The sequence below is a fragment of the Chlamydotis macqueenii genome, chromosome 26 (genome assembly GCF_036417535.1).
Source record: "Chlamydotis macqueenii isolate bChlMac1 chromosome 26, bChlMac1.mat, whole genome shotgun sequence".
NCBI lineage: Eukaryota > Metazoa > Chordata > Aves > Otidiformes > Otididae > Chlamydotis > Chlamydotis macqueenii.
Window position 1 is genome coordinate 775537 of NC_141581.1, and position 17733 is coordinate 793269.

The following is a 17733-nucleotide window of genomic DNA, read 5'->3' on the forward strand; positions in this document are numbered from 1 at the left end:
CCTCAGAACCTGCCCGCTGCTTTCCACTCCAAGCGCGCACTTTGGCTCCGGTCTGGGCACACCCCCCTCTGGCCGCTGGCCGCCCTCTTGTCTGTTCCCGGCCCGAAGAGCCCGCGCCGACAGAAACCGCCGCTCCGCGTTGCATCACCGTTTGAACTCCGGTGCATGCCGTCTCCAGAGCAACAAGCTGCTAAATTTGGTAGAAAGTTTGATCTGAGCCTGAGCCAAGCTTAATTTTTAATTGCTTCTAATTTCATTCTCCGGGCTGGGTTCAGCGGGCCGGGCGGAAAGGTCACGGCGGCAGGCGCGGGCTCGGTTACCTGCGGGCAGCGCCCCGGCCCTTCCCGGCTCCGGACCCGCTGGGGTCTGGCAGCGCCAGCCCGCGGCGGCAGCGCTCTGCAGTGTCCCCATCACAGCCGCGGGGTCCCGGCCCACCCAGCTGCCTCATTCCTCGCTCTCTGGGCCCCTGGCCAGGCTCTCTGCTTCCCCGGGAGCCCTGTTTGGCCCCGCTGCGGCGGGAGAGATGAGCGCCTTGCTCGAGCCCCTGGAGGCAGGGCGCCAATTTTCCAGTTTTTGCTTTTGTGCATTCAAAAGAGCAGCGTGGCATGAGGATTTGCCGTTAAATCCCAAACACCTTGTGTCATTCCTGAGTCCATTCCCACCTCTGCAACTTCTCCCTTCCCATCCCATCCCTACAGCATACCCCTTCCCTTCCCATCCCATCCCATCCCATCCCATCCCTTCCATTCCCTTCCCATCCCATCCCTACAGCATACCCCTTCCCATCCCATCCCATCCCATCCTATCCCATCCCATCCCATCCCATCCCATCCCATCCCTACAGCATATCCCTTCCCTTCCCATCCCACCCCATCCCTTCCCATCCCATCCCGCCCCATCCCATCCCATCCCTACAGCATACCCCTTCCCATCCCATCCCATCCCATCCCATCCCATCCCATCCCATCCCATCCCATCCCATCCCATCCCATCCCATCCCTTCCCTTCCCATCCCATCCCTACAGCATACCCCTTCCCACCCCATCCCATCCCACCCCATCCCTGCAGCCTCCCCCATCCTATCCCGTGCTCGGGCAGCCGAGCAGGGCAGCATTTCCGGCACGCAGCACACGGGGAAGCCAAGAGTCTCTGCTCCGTGGAAGGCATCTCCCTTCTCTGCGCGGGGATTAGGGGGCCGCATTCCCGTCGCGGCTCGCGGCGCTGCTGGAGGGTGCAAAGTGCCTGTGCTGGCGCAGAGCCCCTGGACCCTTCCACAAAAGCCGCAGCGCGTGGATTGCGCTGGCAAAGCAAACAGCTCTCCAAATGGCAAAGGTCCCCCTCCCCTTTTCCACAGCTATTTTTGCACCGCGTTCTGAAGTCCAAGGGTAAAGCAGCCGCGGAGCCGGGCGCGGCTCTGTCCTGTGTACCAGCTGGGGGGGTCGGACAGGTTCTGGAGAGAGGAAGAACCCATCCAGGGCCGGAGCCAGGAGGGCAGGGGCCCTCCCGCCTGGTTTCCCACTGATGTCCCCCAGAATCATCCCAACGAGCTCCACGCAGGGGCTGCAGATGCTCACGGGATGTCGTCGCTTTGGGTTTGCGGGAACGAGCAGCGCCCGGGCTCCCTGCGAGGCGGCGGCACGGCCCCGTGGGCCACACGGCCGGCTTTCGCCACAGCCCTGAGGCTGCGGTGATGGCTACCCCCATCAAACAGCCGGAGTCTCGGTGAGACGCAGCGTTGTCTGGAAGGCAGCAGGTCGGTGCCAGGGCTCCCGGCCCCGCGAGGCTGCCCACCGTCCTTGCAGCGTTCAGCAGAAATCCTCCCAAACCTGTAACGCGCAGGAACTCACCGGCGACTCGCCCAGAGCTGTCCCAGCGCTGTCCCTGCCCGGGGGTGTGGGTGCTGTGCAGGGCTGGGACCCCGCCCTGCTCCCCTCCGCACCCTGGCCTTGCCCTCCCGCAGGAAGGTGTTGCCTGGCCCCGGGTGTCAATTTGGGCAGCTTTGGAGACGGCCGGGTAGCGGAAGGGAGCACCAAGGCTGCAATTTTAAACTGACCCTTGCCAACACAAACCCTCGTTTTCGGTTGAAATGGAGGAGCCGGGGTGCTCCATGGTCTCGGGGCGTCAGCCACAACGATCACGGCATCCTCAGCTGCGGGTGCTGTGCGCTGGCTGCTGGGTGCGGGATGCCCCGGCTGTGGGACCCGTGGGTGCTGTGCACTAGCTGCTGGGTGTGGGATGCCCCAGGTGTGGGACCCGCGGGTGTTGTGCGCTGGGTGCGGGATGCCCCGGGCGCGGGACTTTCCCGCGGGCGGTGGAACACTCGTTGTATGGCTGAGCAAACCGAGAAGCAGCCGTGGTCGCTGCCACGGCAGGGAAAGCGCCAGGGCTACAAAACCGCCGCCATTTCACCGCCGCGGGGGCTGGGAACGGGGCTGCTGGAGCTGGCAGTGCTTTGGGGCGTTCTCATCTGTTTCTCCTCAGGTTTTCCCTGCAGCAAACAGAAAGCAGTGGGGTTTTTTCATCACCCGCATGTCCTGCGGGGTGGGGTGTGAAAATCTGGAAAAATGCAGAATCCAAGCATGAAAATACAGAAAAATCTTCACTGAAGCTTGAGATGTATTTATATAACCTGTTGGAAAACGTTCATGACAGAGGAAGCCTTGTCTTTGTCCCTCCTTCCCGGCCCCCCTCCCAGCAGAGCCCGTGCTATCCCTTCCCTTCCCCTCGCTTTCTCCACGCAGCCTCTGCGGCGGTCGGAAACACCGCGGCTTCCCCAACACGCCCCGCGGCCGGTGCTCCCTGACGCCGTTACGTGCCCAAGGGCACAGTTCGGATGCAGCTGGCCAGTTGCGCTGGGAAACGTCACCATCCGGTCCCTTGAGGCGCAGCCGTGCCTCCGCCAGCGGTGCGCTCACCAGAGCCGGACAGGGAGCGCGAGCCGCATGTTGCCTCTGTCGTGGAGTGCGCAGGAAGGCTCTGGGGGGAGGTTTGGTCCCCGGCTGGGGTTTTCGGGACCGTGCCTCCGTGCTTTTCCCCCGCACCAGCCGGATGGGCAGTGTTTCCCCTGGCATTCCCCTGTCTGAAGCTCCACGGGTTTTGGGAGCCAGCAGGTCCCTTCCCGGTGGGAAAAGCAGCCGTGGCCCCGTGGGAACGCGGGGACAGACCCAGCAGAGCCCTCGATGGCTGTGGCTGCCGCCGCCTGCGGGCACGACACAGCTGAACCCGGCGGCGGCATCGCCCCAGCCCTGGGGCCAGCCTGCGCTGCCAGCCCGGCTCCGGGCGGCTCCGTCCCTCGCTGCCGAGTGTCCTGGTGGGATGGGGGCCTGCCCGGCTCCAAGGGTGGGAAACAATCTCCTGAGCAGAGCCAGAGACGAATGTGGCGTGCGGGAGAGCACGAGGCCACTCGCTCAGCAAGGCGTCGGACAGCAGCGCGAGCCTCCGAGGGCCGGCGTGGCCGGTCCCGGGGTGGCCAAAAACCTTCCTGGGCAGCAGCAGTGACCCTGGGGTTGGTCACAGGGTCCGGCCATCCAAGCTGTTTCTGCTGTGTCAGGAGATCCAGCCCGCTGGGGGACGTGCCAGCGAGACGGAGGGGTCACGGCCACCGGCAGATCCTGACGGATAAGTGCCGAGCGGTGCCAGAGCCACCGCCGTCCCCATGGCAGAGGAGGGGACGGGCAGCCAGGAGAGGCAGAGGGACCCTGAACGCGCCCGCTGCGGGCTTCGCACATGCCTTCCACAGCGGCTCTGTCCTTCCAGAGCGTCTGAGCATCTCTTCCAGAAACAGGGATGGAAGTGAAAGGGCGTTCAGAAAACATCTGGAGAAGTCTCCGTGCCCATCAAAGGCTCCTCCACAGCCCGCGTTTCTGTCACTAAGCCAAAGGTTGCTAACAAAAGGGAAGCATGGACGTCTCGCTGGGAAAGCAGAGCCCAGCCCTGGTTTCAGTGGCCCAGCCCTGGTTTCGGTGGCCCAGCCCTGGTTTCGGTGGTCCAGCCCTGGTTTCGGTGGTCCAGCCCTTCCCGCGAGGGCTTGGGAGCAAAGGGAGCCTCATCTGCCGGCGACCCGGAGCTCCCCGCGCAAGGAGCTGTGAGTGCAGGCAGCGAGAGCCCCTAATTCAAACCGCCTGTTGTTCGAACCGAGGGATGGCTGTAAAAACAAGGGTCGGTTTTCTCCGCCCGCCGAGCCTCCCGCGTTAACCCCAGCCCTCCGGATTCCTGCCTTCTGGCGCGTGTGACCTTTTGCACAGTGACCCCGGCGCTCCCCGAGGAGCCCGGGATGCCAGGAAGAATAAAGGTTAGCGGAGGCTTGCGTAACCCTCATCCAGCCCCGCCAGGAAAAGGAGGAGGGTGCTTGGACCCGGAGCGTCGCAGGCCTTTTGTGTTGGTTTCCCAGTGTGAAAATGGGTTTTCCTCATTCTGGGCTCACGGTGCCTGGGAGCCTCCGCGGGCCAGAGGAGCCCCAGGGCTGCAGCCCTCACCCCAGCTTCCCAAGCATGAAGGGGATGTGGCAGCCTGGGTACCAACATCTTCTCGGCTGCCACATCCTTGGGTTTGCCCTGTGCCGGCAGGGAAAGCTGGAGGAGAAAGGGTGGGAATGGAGCCTGGGCGACACAGCTGAGCTCCCGACACAGCTGGGGGTGGACGGCTGCAACCGATTTTTCATGTTTCTGACTCACTCTGCTCGGAAATTCCGCTCTGCTCGAGAAGCGGCACCGTCGGGAGCAGATGATGGGGACGGGGGGTGGGGGAGGACCAGGCTGGTGCCCTGCACTGCCCCTCTGCCACCGGACCCCTCACGGGGCGAGGGCTGGGGTACAACCTACCTGGCTGCTCCCTTGCTGCCGCGCGTTGGGCCAGGAGCGGCACAGCCCCTCTCCGGAGCCGGGAGCAAGGGGGTGTGCGATCCAGCAGAGCTCATGCTCCGGGAAAGTGGGAACAAGCTATCTCGGCATGCGGGGGCTTTAGCAGGCAGAACGGTTTTGTGAGCAGGGCCGGGCCCTGCAGGTGCGCGGTGGATAAATCGCTGCCAGGACCAGGTCTGAGCTGAGACCAAGGTGGACAGGGCGCCCGCTCCAGCCGGGAATGCTGCCAGCGCCCGTCTGGATGGGACGTGCTGGCTGCGCTTAGCCCGAGAATGGTAGGAAATCCCTGTTGGACATCTCCCGACCTCCGCTGAATCAGAGCAACCACTCCTCTGGAAAAGCTAAATTTATCCCCGCAGCGGTGAAGCTGTAGCTCACACATTCCCTGTTCCCTCACTGGAGTCTCCCTGACATTTGCCATTTCCAGCAACAAAGCTGTGAGCAACCTTCCTGGAGCTCAGCATCAGCTCCATCCCCGCCAGCGCCGCGAGCCCGGGGCACGCAGCTGCAGGAATTCATGCGAGTTCGGAGCGGGCTGAACTTTGGCACAGTGACCTGCGGGGTCAGCGTGGGAAGGAGTGGGATGGAGAAAGGCGGAGAACAAAGACACCCATCACAGCCCGCCCGCGGGCAGCCGGCCGAGCACGGGACCGCGGGATGGGGACAGGGAGAGAGACGGGGACAGGGATGGGATGGGAACAGGGATGGGGATGGAGATGGTACATGGATGGGGATGAGGAGAAGGATGGAGATGGGGATGGCATATGGATGGGGATGGGGATGGGATAGGGATGAGGATTGGGACGGGGACAAGTATAGGGATGTGGATGGGGATGGGGATGGCATGGGGATGGGGATGGGATGGGATGTGATGGGGATAGGATGGGATGGGATGGGATGGGATGGGGATGAGCATGGCGGAGGGATGGGGATAGGGATGGGATGGGGATGGGGATGGGACTGGATGGGATGGGATAGGGATGAGCATGGGCATAGGGATGGGGATGGGAAGGGATGGGGATGGGGATGAGCATGGGCATAGGGATGGGGATGGGGATGGGATGGGGATAGGGATGGCATGGGGATGGGGATGGCATGAGGATGAGTGTGGTGATTGGGATAAGGATGGGAGTGACCTCTGTTCCTGCAGAGAGACCTCCACAAAAAAAAACCTTCCTCTGGAGTCCACTGGTCCCTCTCCAGGGGATGACCCCGGCCGAGGGGACCCCGCTGAAGCACGCAGAGACGCAGAGCTCAGCCCCAAGGGCAGACCAGGGCTCCCTCGTGGCACAGAGAAATGCCCCGAGAGACCAATCCCCACCGGCCATGCCAGTTTAAACTCCATTTAAACTGGAGCGCATCGGCAGAGAGCACCTTCCCGCTGCCCCGTGGCCGTGCACAGCCCGGGACAGCTCGGGGCCTCGGGGGACTTTTTGTTTGTGTGCGTTAAAAACTCCTATTTCTCAGGGAAATTGGAGATGTCCCAGCAGGAAAATGCAGCCAAAGGCAAACACATAAATCACGTGGCTTCTCAACACGCCTCGGCTTCTTGCATTACCTCTCTCCCGCCTCAGCACAAAGGCAGAAAACAACCGGTGAGAACACGTCTACTTCGGCGCCCGGCATAACCCCGCCGTCTCCCAGGACGGGCTCTGCTTGGGTAACGGCAGGGCAGGGAGCAGAGCTGCACGCAGGTTCGCACAGCCTGACGGCGTTGACCCGGAGCAACAGTCAACGCGTGAAATCCTGCTGCCCCGTTTGTCCCAGTGCCGTCAGGGGTTGGAGTTTCCCACCCGTGCTGGGTGCTCCGGCCTCGGGCTCTGTGGGCACGGCTCCTGCCAGCACGCTCTCTCCTGGGTGCCAAAAAATGACAGAACCAAGAGGAAATAAGAGTTGTCGTGGGGTTTTGGGGGGATGATGTCATCTGGGAATTTTTGCCAGAGCTGTGGCTGCCCCTCCGGCACTCAGGGGTGGTGGGGACGGCGGCAGATCCGTCCCTTGGGGGGGCAGGTGTACAACATCTGGCCAGTAACAACATCCGGGGTGCGGAGGGCACAGGCCAGGCAGCTGCACCCCAAGGTGCCACGCGGGGACCCTGGGCCCCGCAGAGAAGCCCAATGCTCTCACCCTGCCGGGGGGGTGACCCCTCCCCACCACTGCCCCCTAACACATCCCCAGCCCCCCTCCAGCGACTGCAGCAGGGTGAGTGAAGAGGGGCCCCCAGACCTCAAAGATCTGGAAAGAACGACGACCACAATTCACAATTTTTATTGTTTCTTTTTCCCCTGCAGTGTTTCCTATCTGTTTTTTTTTTCCCCTTCTTTTCCTTTTTCCTCATTTGAAAAATTCCTGACCATGAAATAAATGAGACAGCATCTGCCTGCGGAGGGGGCCGGGGGCTCTCCGGACCCTATGCCTGCTGAAATCTCCCAAATTCCTCCTTCCCCAGCTCCTACCGCTGCCACTCCTCCCCGCGCTGCTGCTGCCCCGAGGCCTCTCACTCACGAGCAGCAGGCTGGGAATCGCTCTGAGAGGGCTCAGGGCCAGAAAAACAAGAAACCAGAGCCTCCTGCACCTTTGCAGATAAACACACCTCCACCGGAGAGGCGCTTCGCTCCCAACCTCCATGAGTTCACCCCCGGAAAGGAAAAAGATGGGAAACCCTGAGTATTAATCGTCTGCTGGGAAAATGAGTTTGGCTGGTGGAAGCGTTGGGCACGCACGTCATCACTTTGACGGGGCTGAGCGCCACGGGAGAGACTGGGCTCAAAAATCGGCTCTGCAACACTGTGGTGACATAGGTGGGGGGTCTCAAAACGCAGAGTCCTGGCAAAAAAAATCTGCAGGGGAGAGCTGTGTGGGGCAGGACAGCCGCTCCCCATGGCCACTGCCCTGGGGAAGCTCCTGTGCCACTGCCCTCCCCGCACCCTCAGGTGACACAGGCACCCCTGGAAGGGTAAATCCTGCTGCCAGGCGTTTTTTGATTTCTCCCCCACCCCCGGACAGGCTGTGCCCCAAGCCGCAGGGCTGGCACTGGCAGTGGTGGGATGGAACCTGCCGTGGGCTTCTGTGGGGCTGAGCACAGGCGAGCTCGGCTCCGTGGCGGTGTGTGAATTCCTTCCTGGGGAGGAAAACCAGAGTGAAAATCCCTTTAAGCTGGCGGAAGAAGGCAGACCTAGAGGGAAGAGCTGGTAACCGGAGTCCAAGACACTTGCAGATGAAATAAGAGGCACGTTTTTCACGGGGTGGGGGGGGGGGGGGGCGGTTGAAGCCTTAGAGGGGGGAGGAATTCAGCCCTGGCACTCTCGGAGACCGGGAGCGTTTAGAGGAGCAGAGCCCTGCACCCACCCCAGGCCCCCAGCACCCATCAGGGCACGGCCCGGGAGCCCTGCGCCTGCAGCACCCCCAGCCCGAGGCCGGCAGCTCCCCGTGGGGCACGGCCTGGGGGGGACAGGGGTGCAGGCACTGGTGGGGCAACACCCATGGCTGGGGGCTCTGGGGGGCGGGGATCGGGTGCAGGGCTGGGTGGTGATGAGGGTCCCCAGTGCAGGGTGAGGGGCAGGGCGGTCAGCAGGGATGGGATGGCGATGGGAACGGGATGGGGATGGGAATGGGAATAGGAATGGGGACAGTGATGAGGATGGGGCTGGGAATGGGAATGGGAATGGGAATGGGAATGGGGACGAGGATAGGAATGGGGACCGGATAGGGATGGGGACGGGAGTGAGAACAGGGATGAGGATGGGATGGGGACAGGACAGGGTGCGAGGACGGGTGCGGGCAGGGCTCTGCAGCGAGGGACCGCAGCTGGGATTGGGCGGGGCTGGAGCCAGGACTGCCGCGGGCGGCGGGTGCGGGGCGGGTGCGGGGCGGGCGCGGCTGGGGTGCGGGTGCGGGGCCGGGAGGGGGGAGGGCGAACAAAGCGGCGGGGCCGGGCGGGCGGGGAGGGGCCGGGCGCGGGGCCCTCCCCGCCGCGGTGCCATAAAAGCGGGGCGGCCGCGGCGGTCGGGAAGGTACCGGTCATGGCCATGCAGCTGGCGGGGGCAGCGCTGCTGCTGTGCGTGGCGGCGGCGGGAGGGGCAGCGGCGCCGGGCCCCGCGGCGGGCAGGGAGCGGCGGGCGCAGTTCGCCTCCTGGGACGAGGTGAACGTGATCGCCCACGGGCTGCTGCAGCTGGGCCACGGCCTGAAGGAGCACGTGGACCGCACCAAGGGGCAGATGCGGGAGCTGGGCAGCCGCCTCAGCGCCCACAACAGCTCCATGGGCCGGCTGCTGCGCCAGGCGCGGGAGGCGCAGGAGCGCGGCGAGAGGCTGCGGGCCAGCGTGCGGGAGCTGGAGGGCCGCGGCCGGCAGCTCCTCAACCTCTCCGAGGCTCTGCGGCAGCGCCTGGAGGAGGTGGCGGCCGACAAGGACCGCATCCAGGGCCGCCTGGAGCTGCTGGAGGGCCGCGTCCGGCAGGCGCTGCAGGGGCGGCCGCCCGAGAACCAGAGCGCCCGGGACCTGGGGGCGCTGCAGGTGAGCGCCGCCCGGGGAGGGGGGCCGGCCCCGAGCCCTGGCAGCCCGCGGGGGTGGGGAACCGGGGAGAGGGGTCGGCTCCGGCAGCCCCCGAGGGGGAAGGGGGTCGCCCCGGCAGCCCCCGGGGAGAGGAGTCGGCCCCCGGCCTCGGCAGCTCCCGAATGGGGGGCGTGTCACGCCGGCAGCCCCCGGGGGGAGCGGGTGGGGAGGGGTCACCCTAGCCTTTGCAGCCCCCGAGGGGAGCGGCTCCGGGACACCCCACCCGCCCGGGCGCACCGGGAGCGGCCCCGGGGTGGAGGGGTCCCTGCCTTCCCGGGAGCGGGCGGGGAAGGGGGACCTCGACCCTCTCGGGGCAACGGGAGCGGTTGGGAGGGGGCAGGTACGGGGAGCAGCCCCCCTCACCTCGGGAGCCGGGTGCAGCCCGGAGAGGTGGGGGGGGACCCGACCCACTCGGGGCCCTGCGAGCACGGGGGGAGAGGATGGTCCTGGGGGCAGCAGCCCTGCCCCGGCTCCCCGGGGCGCGGGGCTCAGCCGGCTTTTCCCCCGCAGTCCCTGATGGATGCGCAGAACCTGCGAATCGAGGAGCTCCTGCAGAAGATCAAGCAGCAGCAGTACAAGCTGGACAAGCAGAATCTGCAGATTAAAAGCTTGCAGAGCAAGGTGAGCTCCTGTCCCGCTCTGCGGCTGGGAGACCGCAGCCCGGGGACCCTGCCTTGAACCGCCCCCCCCCCCCCCCGGCCGGCACAGTGCTGCTCCCTGGCCTTGGGGACCCCGCCGAGCCCGTGGCGCGGGCCCTTGCGCCGCGCTGTTGGTGCGAGGGTAGGCGAAGACCCGCACTGAGAGCTTGGCCAATATCTGCAGAGAGCAACAGGAGGAGTTGGTGTGTGGGAACGGAGCCTCTCTGGGCCCCTCCTGTGGGTCTGTCTGCAGAATAAACTCATTAGCATGGGTGTAAAAAAACCACAATCATTCTGGCTTTGCCAGCCTTGAGGATCTCCCATTCCTTGCTGTTCTGGGCAAGTTCAGCCCAGCTCTGGTCATGGGGGAGTGGCTGGTGCCTGGGCCGATCAGCTCCCCTGAGTCCCAGTGTTGAAAATGAGCAGAGACAAACCCTTCTGACTTGTGCTTTTTTTTTTTTCAGGTCAATCTGCTGATCCCCTTACACCTGAAGGACAACAAAACCCAGTCTCCGAAGTGGAAGATAAACACGAAGAGCCCCAGCCTCACCAACCAGAGCCAGAACGCGAGCGGGGAGCCCGTGCCGACACAGAGTGAGTCTCTGCCCGTGCTGCCCCGCTCCCGCGTGCCGGGGCAAACCCGCAGCAGGCGCGACCGCTTGCAGACAAAAGGCTCAGTTGTCCTGAGTCAGGATGTGAGATTTGCTCACAAAACCAGAGCTTGGGAGTTCGGCCAGACTGGGGGGATCTGGAGCGCGGGCAGGGCCTGGATCAGTATTAGTCCAGCAGGAATTCAAGGATTTAAGAGGAATTTTTCTGCCTGATATTAGGAGCGCAGCAGACAAACACTGCTAGCAGGTATTTGCCAAAGAGGATTGGCAGGTGGGGGGTGGAGGCAGGGCAGGAGGATCTCTGCTCCTCGGAGTTAACTCCTCTTCACCTGCTCTCGCTCTACGGTCAGCCCAGAGGGTTAGGGAGCCATGGACTGTGGAGGAGAGCTGGGTCCTTGTGCGTCTGCCTCCCTTGGCTCACGTTTCGGGCTGATAATGAAAAACAAGTGCCTGAGCTCACACTGTCCTTGGCAGAGGGTGCTGAGCTGCAGCAAATGCCCAGGCGGTGAAGGCGCCAGCCGCTCACAGCCCTGGTGCCAGAGCAGGTGAGTGGATGCTGCATCCGGAGCTCCCGGCTCTGCCCGCGGCATTCCCTCCGCCAGCAGCAGCGAAGGGCGGCGGCGGAGCGGGTGTCCCAGCTGCGCTGTGGCCTCCCTCCCGGGCGGAAGCCGGTGTCCCCGCAGGGTTCGCTGGCCGGGAGCAGCTGCTCTGGTGTTGTGTCAGCAAAATCGCGGTGCCGGCCCCGTCCGTGCGGCTGGCTGGGGACGGCCAGCGCGAGCCGAGCGGAGACCGGGCAGGGCGAGGATGCACAGGGAAACCCTGCCCAGGGCTCAGCGCAGGGGCGGCTGTGGGAAAACACGCGGTAACTTGTACGTGGAGCCTGGAGCTGTCACCCGTGTGCCGGAAAGCTGGGTGGGCAGAGCAGAGCCACAGAGTCGCTGGGGACGAGGCATGGGGCTCGGCCCACCCACAGCGGGGCAACGCAAGGTCCCCTGCAGTCAGAGCAGCGCTTGTGAGCCAGGAAACTGTCTCAAAACCTCTTCCCCTGATTTTTTTTTTTTTTTTCCCCAGCTCTACTTTGTGACTTGCCCTGAACGGCAAATCACAGACCCGTTTGGGCTGGAAGGGACCTTTAAAGGCCACCTGGCCAGCCCCCCTGCTCCGCACTCAGGGGTGCAGGGAGACCTGTTTGGGTCTCTGCTATGTACTGGTGGCAGATGTAGGCTGTGCTGCTGGCACAGCGGGAGGCAGCGGGGGCCCACCACCCCTGGGGATGCTGCGAAGCCGGGGAGGGGGTGAGAGCTCAGCGCCTTCTCGTGCCCAGCAGGGCGACCCTGAGCATCCCCCGTGCCAGGGGCATCCCAGCTCCCTCCTGCTCAGCCGAGCCGGGAGCTCCCCCTTCTCTTGCCTAGTCCCCGATGTTGATATCGCTGATGGAAAACAAATTGGCTTCCTCTCATTAGCAAGTCAAGTGAGCTTTTTCTGGCAAATCTTGAAGTGCACAATATTTGGCGAGGCAGCCCCGTGCCCTCTGCCTGGGGAGGCTTGCGGCCGCTTTCAGAGCAGGCGAGCACCCGCTGGAAGGCTTGTGCCAGCAGCTCCCTGCCTTTTGTCGGGCAGAGCCAGGGACGGTGATGAACCCCGCCGGCAGCCCTTTCAGAAAGACCCTTTTATTTTCATCCAGCGAGCACAAGGGGCTGGTTTGTTTTTTTTTTTTCAGGCCAGAGATGGCACAGGGCCAAGCATGTGAAAGTTGAAGGCTGGAAGCAGCCTGGAGAGTGAAAGGTTTAATCGCTTGCAGAAAGAGGATCACATCGCATCTTTCGGCCAAGCCCGTGTGCTCTGGCAGCCGGCCGAGTAGGGGAAAGGTAGAGCCCCACGCGCCCTCCCCACGGCGCTGGGGCTCTGAAACAGCTGGGCTGGGCAGGGTGAGGGGGAGGCGATGCAAAGGGCTCTGGTGTGCCCTGCCGTCCGCCGGGAAGGGGGTTGATCCCAGGTTGGCGACCTCCTGCCGCGCCTGGAGATCCCGTGGGGTAAAGGTGGTGCCGTGCGTGGGGCAGCTCCAGCCGGCCTGGCTGATCCCTCTTGTTTGGCTGCGCACAGGGAGGGGAAAACACCCGGAGCAGCCCGGAGGTCTTGTTCCGCTGGTGCCATGCGGATGTGCAACGCGAACTGGAACTAACGAGCGCGTTCCTCAAACAAAAAGATTGGGCTGGGGCTGTTCCAGCAGCTGCTTCTCGTTCAGCTGCCTCAGAGTCCCCGCTGCACCGGGAAAACAAGAGATCAGAGTGCTGTGAGCGTGGCCAGGGCCTGGGGGAAAAAAACAAACAACAAAACCCAAAAACCAGCCAGGGATGATGTTGACTTTGCACACAGGGGCCACCGAGCATCCGCCTGGGCACGTCCTGCCGATGCGGTGAGAGAGGAGGTGAGGAGCCTGGCGAGCCCAGCCCCCCCTTGTGCTGCCGCGCTTGCGAGCCGGGGTCAGGCTGGGGCGCTCCCGTCCCCCGAGTCTGGCTTCCCTGGCTGCGTTTGCCTCGAAGGCGGGGACGCGCGTGGCCTCCCCGCGGCGCCAGCTTTGCGTGGTCCTGATGCCCCGTGTGAAACGCTCGCTCCGTCCACGTGCGGCTTGGGACCACGCACTTGTGCCTTGGGTGTGCCGGGGGGCTCGGTGGCCCCGGTCCCGGGGGTGCAGGTCCCCCCGTGCCGCCCTTTGCTCTGGCTGTGGCTCCGCTCTTTGCCCCGATGCAGCGTTCCAGCCCTGACCCCGGAGGCAGCCGCTGTGAGAGGGACCCCAAAGGGGAACCCCAGAGGGGGCGGCGGGGTTGGCCAGCACCCCAGCACGGCCCAGGGCTTCTCGTCAGGTTTCTGCACCTGCCTGTCTTGGGGCTGTGCCAGCAGCAGCTGCGAGCCACCAAAACGCATCCCGCCCTGGCGTGGGGAGAACAGGCCCCCTTTGTCTGGGGGTGATGGGGGCACCTGTCCCAGCTGACAAAGAGCCCCTTGACTGCGCCGACACCCCGGGGCTGACATCCCTGCGCGTCCTCCTCGGGTTTTGTAACAGGTTCCTCCCGGCGCTGCGGGTGGCGATGGACTTTTATCGGCGCTGTTGAAACGGTGCTGCGCTGGCAGCTCCGGGTAAAGTCCTTGCCGGGGCAGGAGGAGCGGAGGGAGCGCGGCTGGTGTGGGGCTGTGGGAGCAGCCGGGGATTGGGGGGGCCTCACCCTGCGTGATCCACTCGTGCGATGAGCTGGGACTCTTTTCAGCCCACCCACCCCAAGCGTGGGGCAGAAGGGTCACCCCAGCCTGGCCCCGCACCCGCTGGGACGTCTGGCTGGGGCACCGGAGCGAGAGGTCGCGCGCAGGATGCTTGGGTGCCTTCCTGACATCAGGACTTGGGGTTTCTTCCCGCCCTGAGGCCCTTTGGGGCTGCTTCAGTGTCAGGGCGGGATGGGGATGCTTGGCCCCGGCCCCCTCGGGGCTCTCCTCACCGCACAGCCGTGCTTCCCCGCCTGGGTCACCCCAGCCTGGCCCGACGCCTGCCTTCTGCCTTGGACGGGAGCCCACGGAGCAGTGTTTGGATAAACGGGAAGATCCAGGGTCACAGTGTTTAAAGACCCCGGAGTCAGGGGCTGGCGGCTCCAGCGCGTGTCCGGAGCTGCAGCCAGCACCGCGCGCAGCTGGCCGGGCACATGGCCAGCACTGTGAGTGCCAGGGCTGCGGTGGGAGCAACCTGCTGAGGAAGCGGCCGTGGGGCCGTGCTCCCAACCACGGTTTCCTTTCCCCCGCAGAGCTCCCGAAGGATTGCCACCAGCTCTTCTTGGCCGGGCAGCAAAGCAGCGGTGTTTTCCAGGTGCAGCCGTCGGGGTCTCAGCCCTTCAAAGTCTACTGCGACATGGCCGCAGGTAAGGAGGTGGAGATGTCCCGCAGCACTCTGCATGCTGGGCCTGCACAAGGAACCCCTGGTGATGGTGGTTTCCCTCCCCGCAGATGGTGGCTGGACAGTGATCCAGAGGCGTGCGGATGGCTCTGTGGACTTTGACCGGCTTTGGGATGCCTACAGGAATGGCTTCGGAGACCTTCGTGGTAGGTGGATGGTGGTCTCCATCTTGTCGTGGGATGCGTGGTATCTCGGGACAAGTTATTCCCCCTTGCTGGCCCCTGGAGACCTCCATGTGCCCGGTGACAGCGTTGCGCTGAGGAGGGGGAGGGCGCTGCTCACAGAGCAGGAGTCCTTGGTCTTCCTGAGTTGTGCTGCACGTGCCAGACAGCGATTAAAACGCTGCGGTGGCCTGGGTTGTCCCTCTGGAGCCTGTTCACACGGCGTGTCTGTGTCCCTGCAGCACATGCAATGTGTCTTGTTCCAGGTGACTTCTGGCTGGGCCTGGAGAAGATACACCACCTGGTCCAAGAGGGAAGACACAATCTCCTGATTGAGCTGGAAGACTGGGAGGGGAATTCCCAGGTGGTTCAGTTTGTCTTCAGTCTTGGTGGGGAGAGCACAGCCTACACGCTCAGCCTGCTGGGGCCTCTGTCTGGAGAGCTGGAAAATGCCATCGGGGACTTCAGGCAGCTGCCCTTCTCCACTCGGGATCGCGACCACGACCTCAAAGCCGACACAAACTGTGCCAAGCACCTCTCAGGTCAGTACGAGCTCTTTTGGTGGTGGCTGCGAGTGGGACAGTGACCCTGTGTGATGCCAGCCCTTTGGGGTTGAGCCTGGTTTGTCCCCTGCATCTGTGGGAGGAGCCACGCAGGGAACGGGGAGGGAAGCTGGAACCAGGAGGAGTTCATGATTCGGGTCCTGGCCCAAGCAGCTTTGTGGGCTGCCACCTTGCTTGGAAACCTTCCAAGTTTACTGAAAGAGTGGCCAGGCAGTGGAACAGGCTGCCCAGGGCAGTGGTGGGGTCCCCATCCCTAGATGCGTTCAAAGAACGTGCAGACATGGCACCCCAGGACATGGTTTGGTGGTGTTGGGCTGACGGTTGGACTTGATGATCTTAGAGGTCTTCTCCAACCTTAATAATGGTGTAAGGCCGGTCCCCAGGCCTGGATGGGGCTGCTGAAGGGGTTTGAGGGGCTTTGCGCACAAGAAAGAGCAGCAGGGATTTGCAGTCGTAGAGGACTCCCAGCACATGGGACTCCTTGAGTGTGTACGAGGTGGTCTTGTAAAGTCCTGGAGCCCTGGAAAAGTGGGGGCAGCAGCTGCCTTGAACCTGGGTTTGTTTTCTGTCTGGAAGTACTGTGGGTTACACCTGCCTCTGCTTTGCCTTGGTAGGTGGCTGGTGGTTCAGCACCTGTGGCCATGCCAACCTCAATGGGAAGTACTTCCGCTCCATCCCCCGCCAGAGGCACGAGCGCAAGCAGGGCATCTTCTGGAAGACGTGGAAAGGCAGGTATTACCCGCTGAAGTCAACCACCATGAAAATCCAACCTGCAGTGCTGGAAGCAGAGCCCTAAAGCTGCCACTTCAGATCTGACCTTCTCAGCGGAGCACACCTGAGCTCCGTCACTTGGTGTTTACAGAAAACAAACCTGCTCTCCCCGGGAAGCCCCCCGAGGAGCATTTCTCTTGGTTAGCAGCGTGGCGTGACGCAGCTCCGCGTTGCTGAAACCCCTGGATGGGAGCTCCCAAACCAGAAGAGGAGCCGTCGGCGGGGAGGTGCACCTCCAGAGCATGCCCGAGGGTCTTCCAACCCGCCATGTGCTGCTGCGGCAAGTTCAAGTCGTCTGGTGCTTTCTGTCCTGTCTGAACTTCTGTGCTGGCTTTGAGCTGGGGCTGGGGGGAAGGGGAGCACATGAAGTGTTTCCCTACCCTGGGCCCGAGCGTTGGGTACGGAACCTCGCTGTGTCCTGTCTCTCGCTGTTGTTCCTCAACCACATCCCCCGTACCCTCCTCCCAGGGCCCCCAGAGCCTCCTTTCCCCCAGGGCTGGTGCTGTGGGGCCGTGAGCTGCAGGCAGTTCCCTTTACGCAGCCCCTTCTCCGGTGACTTCAGCCCACGGAGAACTTGGGTTTTGGTGGGAAGGCTGAAGGACACCCTGCGCAGAACGGGGCCTGGGGCTCACCCACCTTCCCTGGCCCCCATGGCTTCGAAGCCCTGTATTTCTGGCTGTGCTGGAATTTGCTGGGAGCTGGGGAAGCAGCTTCCAGTTCCGGGAGACGATGGGTGGGATCCTGCGGCCGGTTGCCCAGGGGCCAGATCCCGGAGGGATGGGTCTCCAGCTCTCCCTGGAGCCTGCCAGCGTTGCCGGGCAGTTGGGACGAGCGCTGGGGTAGCACAGGTACAGAGCGGTCGCTGTCCCGGGGCAGGACCGGCCCTGCTGCCCGCTGTAAATCCCCCTGGAGCCCGGAGCGCTGCCTTCTCCCAAAAGACTCTGTGCTTTGCAGAGCGCACGGGCACCATCCCACGTGCACGCCCCCGAACTTGGGCCGGGGGACAGGGGGGTTTGGCGACAGCCGCGTGTCTCGGCGGGTGCGTGCCCTGACGTACAACATTGCCCCTGCCTGTGGGGCAGGCGTCTGGGGAGAGGGGGGCAGAACAGGTCCCCCCAAACTGTTACGGGCCAAGCTGCTGTCTTGGGCCTTCCCAAGCGTCCCGCCCAGTCGCAGTCATATTGACTGCTGCGCAAGGCTCCTCGCCGCTGCGTATTGTACATAGCCGTTTGTAGGACGTCGGACCCCGTCTGTGGCTCTCCTGTTCTAATTTCTTTCCGTATTTAAATGCAGTGTTAATAACAATGTGGTGTAATTTATAAATGTTGATGCAGGAAACGAAACCATCTGTAGTTTGTGTATTTTAAACTTTTTTTTTGGTACTAAAATATCTTTTCTGAAGATGTCTTTTAATAAAAACAAGCCTGTAACCGTCCTGCCTGGATTATTTGCCCCACGGTTTACCAGTGAAGATGTGTGGGAGCTGTGTGGGGGTGCTGGATTGGGAAACTTTGCTTGTTGAGGGTTTGACCTGAGTGCTGCGTTTCCTTCTGGGCTCAATTTTCAGCTGTAGCCCATGGACCTCTCTGAGGTAAATCCCGGCTCCTCAGAGGTAGTCTTCAGTCTTTTTGAAGTTT

General features: G+C 63.4%; 1 protein-coding gene and 1 long non-coding RNA gene across 2 annotated transcripts; one reads left to right on the forward strand and one right to left on the reverse strand.

Moving 5' to 3' along the window:
* Positions 1-224: 224 nt before the first annotated feature.
* LOC147597493 (uncharacterized) lies at positions 225-1922 on the reverse strand. Its single transcript, XR_015261131.1, has 2 exons — positions 1848-1922; positions 225-509 (listed from the first exon to the last, which is right to left on the reverse strand). It is a non-coding gene; the product is annotated as an uncharacterized LOC147597493 (long non-coding RNA).
* Positions 1923-8882: 6960 nt separating this feature from the next.
* ANGPTL4 (angiopoietin like 4) lies at positions 8883-17526 on the forward strand. Its single transcript, XM_086767571.1, has 7 exons — positions 8883-9373; positions 9923-10033; positions 10515-10644; positions 14453-14566; positions 14652-14747; positions 15029-15304; positions 15940-17526. Exons 1-7 carry the CDS (start codon positions 8888-8890, stop codon positions 16119-16121), a joined length of 1395 nt encoding a protein of 464 aa, XP_086623697.1. The 5' UTR covers positions 8883-8887; the 3' UTR covers positions 16122-17526.
* The last annotated feature ends 207 nt before the right edge of the window (positions 17527-17733 follow it).